The following is a 10,619-nucleotide window of genomic DNA, read 5'->3' on the forward strand; positions in this document are numbered from 1 at the left end:
GTGAGTGAGTTTTACGCTGCTTTTAGCAATATTCCAGCAACATCACGGCGGGGGACACCAGAAATGGACTTCACACATTGTACCCATGTGAGGAATCGAACCCGGGTCTTGTGTGTGTGTGTGTGTGTGCGTGCGTGCGTGCGTGCGTGTTTGTTTGTTTGTTTGTTTGTTTATTTTGGATATTGGAGGTACACGCGCGCTGGGGATGGTTCCATCGCTCCAAAGCCGTAACAGGAGCAATATATTCAGTTCTTCGAGACTTTCAATTAGGAATGACAGGCTTCCTTCTCAGGTCCAGATAAATCCCTGACGTTTCGGGATAAACATTTTAATCAACAGGCAGTTTACCATGACTTATTGATATACTCATTCCACGCTGATACTATATCCTCCTACCTCTGATAATCTAGCAACTTTCCATATCGTCATCAAAGACATGAATGTAAAAATATAATTAATATTAACTGTACTCACATTCTACCGATAATTCCACGGGAGAACTCTGCTTAAGGGGTCCAGTTTTCAGGAAGAACGGCCCTTTATGTATTTGGCACACGTACAAGGAACCGTTATCCTGCTGATCCACCAGTCGTTGAAACGTGTAGTTAAATTCTCGCCCAGCTACCGTTTTGTTCAAGAGATCAGTCACCAAGGGGACATAATCCACATCGCCTAAAGTTTTTCGTGCGAGAGTTATCTCCCCTAGTGGCCTTCCACCGACTCCGCTACACATGAACTGTACTGGTGTTGTCTCTGGGTAGGATCCGGGGTTTTGATTGATGATTTCGATGTTAACATCCGAAGGGTACTCTGAAAAAGGGTTGATATTATGAGCACCGCTGCTTATCAATCAAGTCACCGAGTCAGAACACTGAATCCATCATATTTGTTGTTTAACGCCACTCTCAGAGGTGGTCTGTAAATAATCAATCTGGATCAGACAATCCAGTGATCAACAGCTTGGGCGTCGATCTACGCATTTTGGGTTACGAAGTGAGCCTGACCGCCCGATCCCGTCAGTGACCCTCTTGCGACAAGATTCAGCAATATTCCAGCAATATGGCGGCGGTGTGTAAATAATCCAGTCTGGACTAAACAATCCAGTGATCAACAGCAATTGGGATACGATGGCATGTGTCAACCGAGTCCATTTGATTTAAAGAGCAAACTAGCTGTGGAAATTGAACGGAAGACTAAAAATAGAATAATATAATAAAATATCTGATTATCTATGTAGCAAAGAGAGTAGTTTATGTTCTAAACCCAAGTTAAGTATGTAAAAACTGTCAACGAAATTGTAATTCCCCTAACACCTACCTAGAACGCCAATATGCATGCGTTTTTCTTTAGATACACCGTTGACCTTGACCGTGACATTATAATCGCCTTCATCAGCAACGGCAACCTTATCCAACGTCACGAAGAACTTTTCCTTCTTTTGTGCAAGTTTGACTCGTCTGGACCAGGTCCCGAAACGCTGGATCTCTGCCATCGAGTCATTGGCCACTTCAATGACAGCGAATCTCTGTGATTGTTTTGTGACGTTAATTGTGACGTCATCGCTTGTCGTGTAGGGCGTGTAAATGACGTCAAATGTGATACTTCGGCCGCTGTAGACCTCGATTAAATGCGGGACGAAAACGTCTAAACTTTTGCCTGAAAAACAATATTACAAAATTTAATAATTGCATGTGTGACATAATACTGTTTCTACCTGCCTAAGTGTTGACTAGGAGTTAAATTGTTTGTCAAACGCCGACGTCAGAGGGTTACGAGATGCTGTGACGTAAAGAGGGGTTGATATGTCGTGCTGCAAGTATTGCATTCATAAAGCAACGTGTGACATATTCTGTCAGCAGTTTTTAGTGCAAATTAATCGTTCTATGGGTGGTTTTATGTCTTCAAACACGTTAGGATAATAGAAAGCAATATTTTTCAAATTCTGGAAATGGATAGTTAATAGGGAACAGTTCTAACCAGGAACCTCCCCTTATACAAAAAGCACAGAAATAGGGACCGCTCAAGTTCAAAATCCATGCATAAAAAGACCACATTCCTTCTAACTTAGTTTACGACTGTGTAGTCTACAAAATATTGAAATGTGGAAAATATCAACAATTATAAGCAGTGGTGTTAATTTCACTCCCCCGACCAGAAGTAAGTAAAAATGTTAACATCAATTTCGTTTACTGTCGCTATCAATATCAATCATTAATTTTCGGAAAGGCAATAATTTAAACCTAGTCATAAGATCCATGTCTATAACAGAAGGGAGGTAACTCTGAACTGGTTTCGTTTCCCATTCCTCCACCTTCACTTAGTCCAGAGGAAATAAATTTTAAAATGAGAAATATAACCTTACATTTGACCCCGCCCCAAATCCGCAGAATTAGATGAATTAGAAAAAACTGGTTTGATAAATTTCAAAACCTCTAATGTTAAGCGAATGCATATTTAACGTGTCATTTCCTTGATTAGCATGGCAATGAAATACGGTTTCCAAATACGTGTCTATGTATTGCTGGAGATCAGCCTGCATGTTAAATATAAGCCACCACCGGGAACATATACAACGCTATAAGGTACAAGAAACAGTCACTGCAGTTCACCAGGTACAGTCAAAATGAGACGAAGAGAGTGAGTGAGTTTATTTCAACGCCGTTGTAGCAATATTCCAATATTACGACGGGGAACACCAGAAATAGCCTTCACAAGTTGTACCCACGTGGAGAATCGAACCCGCGTCTTCAGCGTGACAAGCGAACGCTTGAACCACTAGGCTACCCCACCGCTACCAAAATGAGATGAAAGGTCCATGTGCTGATATTTTCAGCAGTTATGTGAGTAAAGTGACCAAGAGACAAAAAAAAAGTATATCTCTTATGTGTTGGGTGGTTTGTTTTTACGCCACACTCAGCAATATTCCAGCTATATGGCGGCGGTCTGTTAATAATCGAGTCTGGCCCCGATTTCTCGAAAGAAACTTGGTTTGGCAATTTGAAACAGCTGCATTTTTAACTCAACTGCATTTTTTAAATAAAAAAATCCCAAACAACTTAAGTAATCTATCTACCAAACTCAAATTGTCTACTAAGTTTGTGTTTAATATTTATTTCAGTTTATTCTGGGAAATGCATTTTCCTGCGTTTTCTCAAATTTGAGTAAAAACTCAGACTTAAGTTGGAGACAATCCAGTGATCAACAGCATAAGCATCATTCTACGCAAATGGGATACGATGCTCTTATATGTCGTATGATGGACTAAACAGCATCGAATGGTCAAAATTGTTATATGAAAGGTATTTTGATCAAATATGTGTGTATTACTGATTGTAGCTGTGATTAACGCCACCCTCCATTATATCAGCCAGTCTAACAACATCATCAAACGAGTCTGACTTTACTCCGCGTGTAGCAACATTCCACTATCACAGCGGGGACACCAGGTATAGGCTTCACAAGTTGTAACCCCATTGGGAATCGAACCCCATTGGGGATCGAACCACGTCCTCGGCGTGAACGCTTTAACCATGAGGCTACCCCACGACGTCATCATGCTAAGAGTTCATGCTGACCTAGATAACTAGACGGGAAAACAGACCTGTCACGAACGCGTGACTACGTTGCTGACGGCGATGCGGTAGCAGTTGACGTACCGGTAACAGCCTGTGGTCAAATCAAACAAGCCAAACATGGCCGCCCTGTTTGGGGACGAGGTGACAGTAATTGATGGGACAATCTCCGTGAACGCCCAACGTAGGTATAGGAAGAGATTGTGTTTTATGAGCACACAGATGATCAAACGTGTCCAAATACACTGACGGTGATGTGATTGATCAGTCATCAATTAGTCATTAAATGAAACCTGCTTTTAGCAGCGGTGAAAATCACGACTGAAACAGGTGGCAAATACTGGGTGAGTGAGTGAATTTGGTACTCAATGGGTGTAACTACTGAGTGAGTCAGCGAGTTTAGGGTTTTACGCCGCTTTTAGCAATATTCCAGCAATATCACCGCGGGGGACACCAGGAATGGGTTTCACACACTGAACCCATGTGGGTAATCGAACCCAGGTCTTCGGCGTGACGAGCGAACGCTTTAACCGCTTGGCTTGGCTTACCCCACTGCCCAGTTACTGAGTGAGTGAGTGAGTTTGGCACTCAGTGGATGTAACTAATGAGAGAGTGAGGGAGCGAGTGAGTTTGGTTTAACGGCGGCTAACGTTTCCCTAATATTCGGTGCCAACACAAACGTCCGGTTTGGCACAGGGAACATATTTCTTCAGCTTTTCACTTTACTTCCAAATATAGTAGGACCTGTACCCTGAACACGTAAACTGAGTGAGTATGGTTTTACGCCGCTTTTAGCAATATTTCAGCAATATCGAGGCGAGGGAGACCCGAAATGGGCTTCACACATTGTACCCATGTGGGGAATCGAACCCGACTCTTCGGCGTGGCGAGCGAACACTTTAACCACAAGGCTACCCCACGCCCCGACTCGATATAAAGGCCCACACACACTATGAATAGCAATTAGAACTGATACACACGATCCCCTCAGTCACCTGGTGAGGTGAGGTGAAATTGGGTTTAACGTCATGCTTGAGAATATTTCGCTCATATGACGACGTGCATGCGTGTGTATGTGTACGTGTATGTGCAGCTGCTTGTACTAGCCCAGACTGATGCTGGTTTTATAGTGCTAGCCCACTGAGATACTATGCCGCAGTGAAGCATGAATATCCCACTCAGACACATTATACTGACTCCGAGCCGACCAGTCCTTGTTGTACCCATTAATGCCGAGCGCCAGGCAGGGACCAACAAGTACCATATTTTAACGTCTTTTGGTATGACGCGGCCGCGGATCGAACCCGCGACCTTCCGCTCTCCGGGCGGACGCTCTAACCACTACACCACGGTGGCGGTCGGCCCACATGGAAGGTGTATCCTCTGCCCCGTATGACAACCAACTGACACGTGATTTTCATGTATATTGCGGATGTTACCATCAGAGCAAGACGTGTATACTCTGGACGCGAACACCTGGTGTCAGCCCTGATTTTACCATCCATTCATATATTTTCACCACTATTCTAAATTCTACACAATTTCTAGCTGTTGTAGGGAATCGAACCCGGTCTGAAAGACTAAGCCACGTGTAGTTTAACGCAAACACATACTAGTAATCAGAGCGTCATTTCAGTATCATCTAGCTTTTGGCCCCAAACCAAGGAACGAATCAAGACGTCATCTCTTGTATCATTCTGGAGTGAGTGAGTGAGTGAGTTTAGTTTTACGCCACACTCAGCAATATTCCAGCTATATGGCGGCGGTCTGTAAATAATCAGGTCTGGACTAGACAATCCAGGGATCAACAGTATGAACATCGATCTATGCAATTGGGATACGATGACATGCGTCAACCAAGTCAGCGAGCCTGACCACCCGATCCCATTAGTCACTTCCAACAACAAGCATGAGTTACTGAAGATCAATTATAACGTGATCTTCACGGGTTTATCATTCTAGAGATTCGAACCACAGACATGGACATGACAACTCCGACCGTACTGCTGGAATATTGCTAAAAGCGGCGTAAAACCAAGCTCATTCATATAGATGGAAAATTACTGCGTGTAAAACTAACTGGGCCTCCATTATGTACCGTTTTAAGTCTAGTTGGTTATTTGTACGTCAAGAGAATTTTTCAACTGTATACTTTCGTTGGCCGGCAGTTTACGCGGATTTAAATCAGACAGTTGCGATTTGATTTTCAGATTCATCCTCATGTGTGTGGAAAATATGTTTCCTTCTGTCGCATACTGATATGAACACGACGAAACCAAGGACGTAACTATATTCGAAAATGAAAGGACACACACATGCACACACTGACACAGTCTAAAATAAACCTGACGTGACTAATATTTCCTTCCATCCCACCATTTTGTATAAATATACTCTCCCAAAAAAGAAACGCATATAGGAATTTCAACTGTATTTTTTTGTTTATTTTGAAACATCTTGTAGGCTTTATGAGTTAATGAATTGCACACTGGGAATGCAGACTTATCCGTCTTTGGCACCAACTCGAGGAAAGTCAGTTTGAGTGTCAAATGGAGACGTGTGGTGGCGCTGAAGTCAATACCTTGTGTGACCACCGTGGGCATCCAGAACTGCACGGCATCGCCTCGGCATCGAACGAATAAGTCTCAGAATCTCGTGTTGCCCAATCGCAGCCCACTCTGCCTGTAGTGCATGTGCAAGCTGCTGAAGTGTCTGGGGCTGAGGGTTACGGCGTCGCACCCGTCTGTCCAGGGCATCCAACAGATGTTCGATCGGGTTTAAGTGCCAGGGGAGCACATTGATGTTGTGGTTCTGGAGGAAGTCTCTAGTGTGACGTGCTGTGTGGGGCCTGGCATTGTCCTGTTGAAACAACTCCCCTCTGACCATCAATGATTGGAAGGAGGTGTGGGCGTAGGATTTCGTCACAGTACCGTTGAGCTGTTAGGTTGCCCTGGATCATCACCAAATCACTTCTCCTACGGCAGGTGATTGCTCCCCACATCATAACACTTCCCCGGCCGAATCTGTCCACCTGGGGAACGCTAGCGTCGGCGAAACGTTCACGTCGACGTCTGTACACCCGCATTCTTCCATCGCCTCGTTCCAATAGAAATCGTGATTCATCACTGAACCAGATTCTACGCCAATTCGGTAGGTTCCAGGCCTGAACGTTGGTGCACAATTGAACTCGATGTCGACGATGATGTCGTCGAAGCACAGGGCCAAAATAAGGTCTTCTGGCACGTAAATCAGCCTCTCTCAACCTGTTCCTGACGGTCTGTGCAGAAAGCCTCCTCAATCCGGGTATTTGTCGAGCGGTACTGGTCGCCGTAGCTGTTCGATGACGCAGGTGATGTACCCGGATGTAGCGATCCTGCGCTGCAGTGGTCGCCCGAGGTCGCCCACTACGAGGGGCATCTGCTACCGCATTCTGCCGGCGGTATCTCTCCCAGAGTCGTGAAATGGTGCTTCGGTGAACATTCATGCGTCGGGCAACTGCACGTTGAGACTGGCCAGCTTCAAGCAAACCAATGGCGATATGACGGTTGGATTCACTTAGACGTGGCATATTGCGTTCGACAACAATACTCCAAATACAGTGAATAATCGACAGACAGGGTTCAACCTTTTATACCCATCATTGAGACTATCTGATCCCCAACTTTCACGTGCATTGCATGTGAATTGTGTATCCTGTGACACTACATGCCGAAATTGAAAATCATGCTGTTAAATACGGGTATTTTACGGATGGTGCGTTTTGTGGTGATGTTTCAAAACATAAACACCATAGGTTGAGTTGAGTTGAGTTGAGCTTTACGTCACATCGGCATTTTTCCAGCCATATAGTGACGAGAACGAGTTTGCATTAGTAAATATTGTAAGTACATACTCGGAATGAGTTTTATTTCAAAGACATTTACTGATTACATTGTCATTCAAAAGCAGAAAAAAGTCATAGCATCAAATTTAAAAGCAGGCGGATTGTTACATTTCATAGTTACAATTTATGGTTGTTACATTTCACAGTTACAATTTATGATACAGATCAACTTCCCTCAGGTAGTTCAGTATCAGATGGGCGCTCACGCGTGAGAACAGATCTTTTAGGTTTGTTGCATCATAATGTGAGTCCCTTGCAGGCGATAAGTCCACGCATTCAAGCAGGATATGCTTGACGGTGAACACCTCATCGCAAGAGACACACATGGGGGGTCCATCTCCATCCGTTTTCAGCAGATAGTCATGTGTAAATCGACTGTGGCCAATACGACATCGTCGTAAAATTACCTCATCGCGTCTTGACTGACAACCCAAGTAGGTATAACCGATTGTTGGCTTCAATTCATGGAGTTTGTTTCTTCCTACTTGAGTGTCCCACCTTTTTTGCATCAGGTCCCGAGTATAGCTTTTGATAGTGGGTTTGAAGTCACTGTATGGGATTAGCAGTGGAGATAGGGGCTTTTCGAGAGCTGCTTTTGCTGCAGCATCGGCCTTAGTGTTACCTGCTATGCCGACGTGACCCGGCAACCAGCAGAGGATGATGTCATATTGGCCAGTAGAAAGGTCGTTGTACAGTTCTAATATGTCCAGGACAATTGGGTGACTTGAAGTCACATTTACAAGTGCTTGAAGGCAGGATAATGAATCTGTAAATACGATGAAGTTTTTGGACTGATTTTGCTGTTGAATGTAGGTCAAAGCTGAGAAGATAGCTTTGGCTTCAGCGGTGAAAATTGAACGGACTCATAAACAGAGCAAAATCTTTTGTAAAATGAATCACGTTTTAATACATTGCTACATGAAATTGCTATTTTCATGATGCGTTTCTTTTTTGGGAGAGTATATATCACAAGTCAGGTTCAACTGAGAAACACAGCATGACCTTGACATTGACCCTGCTTGACATCCGGGTTAGAACTGGTCTTCAGCATCCCATGCTTGTAGTGGAAGGCGACTAACGGGATTGGGTGGTCAGTCTTCTGAGGTGCATATAAGTGATTGTGTGTACATTGGTGTCTGGTCTTCGTTACAGGACAATGGTCATAAAGCTTGAAACTTGTTGAGAACGCATAATATTATTAATTGCTTTTAGCAATATTCCAGCAAAAACACGAAGATGGACACCAGAAACGGCTCAAACATCGTACCCATGTGGGGATCGAACTAGGGTCTTCGGCGTGACGAATGAACGCTTTAACCACTAGGCTTCCCTACCGTGCAGAGCCCCGTTCCACAAAACAATCATAGCCCTAAGATGATTGTAACTCCCATACTTCAACATAGACTTACGACAGTCGTAGCGCTACGGTGATCGTTACTCCCATACTTTAACATAGACTTACGACAGTCGTAGCGCTAAGGTGATCGTAACTCCCATACTTTAACATAGACCTGCGACAGTCGTAGCGCTACGATCGCTTTAAGGAACGGGGTCACCGTTGTACGACAAGCAGCAAATCGAAGACGACGAGCGAACGCTTATACCACTGGACTACCCATCCGTACCATTTCCAGCAAAGTATAACCTACAGTAGTAGTCGTTCAGTAGTAGTAGCGATGAAACGTTTATGGTTATTCATCAATCATGAATGTTATATATGTACATTCGCAACATTTCTCATGTCAGAGTCATGATCACAGACCTACTTCTACTTGGTTTGTGTGTATAAGGTTATGCAACAAGCCAGGTCATTAATATTTTACCTGTGTCTCTTTGCAGGTATTTTACCTGTGTCTTATTGCAGGTATTTTACCTGGGTCTATCGTTTTCTGACTCTGGACACTCAGTAATCGTGGTTTTGTCAAAATCATTAACATTTTATCACAAGCTGGTGTCATGCTCACCTTTTCCCGACTTCCACTGAGGTCATATGAGTGTAGATTGTGGGAATTCTTGAACCTTTAATAGTTGGGGATTTAAAAGTCTGGTTGATGGAAATCAACAACTGACGTTCTATATTCGAAGGTATTGTACGTTAGACTAAAACAATCACTTGTTATATACCGATAAAAAGATTAGGGGGGAAATATTGTGGGCATTTTTTAATAGTTAAAACGGAGAACAAATTCATTAAAATATATTCAAACACCTTCATGATCCCTAACTTGTAATTACCTGGTGGATTCAAGTAAAGCACCAAACAGCCGAAGTGACAGAACATAGTGCGTCATTCAGGAAATAAATTATTCTCTCCCATCAATTTTCCAAAATGTTGTAAACATACGTATCTGTGTACTACACCATAGTGCTTTGCTGGTGAGATATTTATAAACTTTACAGTAGCGTCCCGAGCATTTAATTAAGTTACATGCCTTTAAATGATTAAATTCACTCAAATGATAAACAAAGAAAGATTCACCCCATGCACTCTATATATAGATGCAATTGTTTGTGGCTTTAAAATAGTTTATAAGACAGAAAATAAATAAATTGATATCAGTGTTATATTTCAATGCATCAAATTTTGGATTGACGTTATCAAAGTTATTCTTTGAATTATTAGTCACGCTAAACCATGTTATACGTTAAGAATATTGAATAATAGCACCTATAAAGGAAATCTTACCTTTTCCCGCAACACAGCTTAAAACAATAAGGGCCAGCACACAACCTTGTCGTACTCCCGCCATGGTTAAAGCTTCAGTGAGCCACTGGGCGACTTTAATTGATTCTGAAAGAAATTTCACTCGACTTCCTGAAATGTCGTCACTGATCAGTGTATGGAGCTTGAATGATGCAGGGATTCAATAGTTTGAGTCACAGTTGGATCGCCCTGTTGCGGAGTTTGGTAACGCGGAAGGGTTGGGACTCATGTGCATCATTGACAGCCTGGTTCAGCCTCCAGCGTAACTGCAAGATACAAGGGTAGATTATGTGGAACTAGAGCGACCGCTTAGTTTTGCTTGATTGAACACGTTTGGATATACTTGGACGAAATGATTGATGGCACACGTTACAGAAGCCAACGCTATATTTATACACACTTATTGAATATACCACTGACGTTAAATAAATGAGTGGATGCGTGAGTGGGTGGGTGAGTG

The 10,619-nt window shown here is 43.2% G+C and overlaps 1 protein-coding gene across 1 annotated transcript; it reads right to left on the minus strand.

Annotated features, from left to right (window-relative positions):
* Positions 1-460: 460 nt before the first annotated feature.
* LOC124258404 lies at positions 461-10,379 on the minus strand. The gene is made up of 3 exons (XM_046692501.1): positions 10,142-10,379; positions 1,318-1,656; positions 461-810 (listed from the first exon to the last, which is right to left on the minus strand). Exons 1-3 carry the CDS (start codon positions 10,203-10,205, stop codon positions 461-463), a joined length of 753 nt encoding a protein of 250 aa, XP_046548457.1. The 5' UTR covers positions 10,206-10,379.
* Between the last annotated feature and the right edge of the window lie 240 nt (positions 10,380-10,619).

This window comes from Haliotis rubra, unplaced genomic scaffold (assembly GCF_003918875.1).
Source record: "Haliotis rubra isolate DU_JTF1 unplaced genomic scaffold, ASM391887v1 Scf691, whole genome shotgun sequence".
Lineage (NCBI taxonomy): Eukaryota > Metazoa > Mollusca > Gastropoda > Lepetellida > Haliotidae > Haliotis > Haliotis rubra.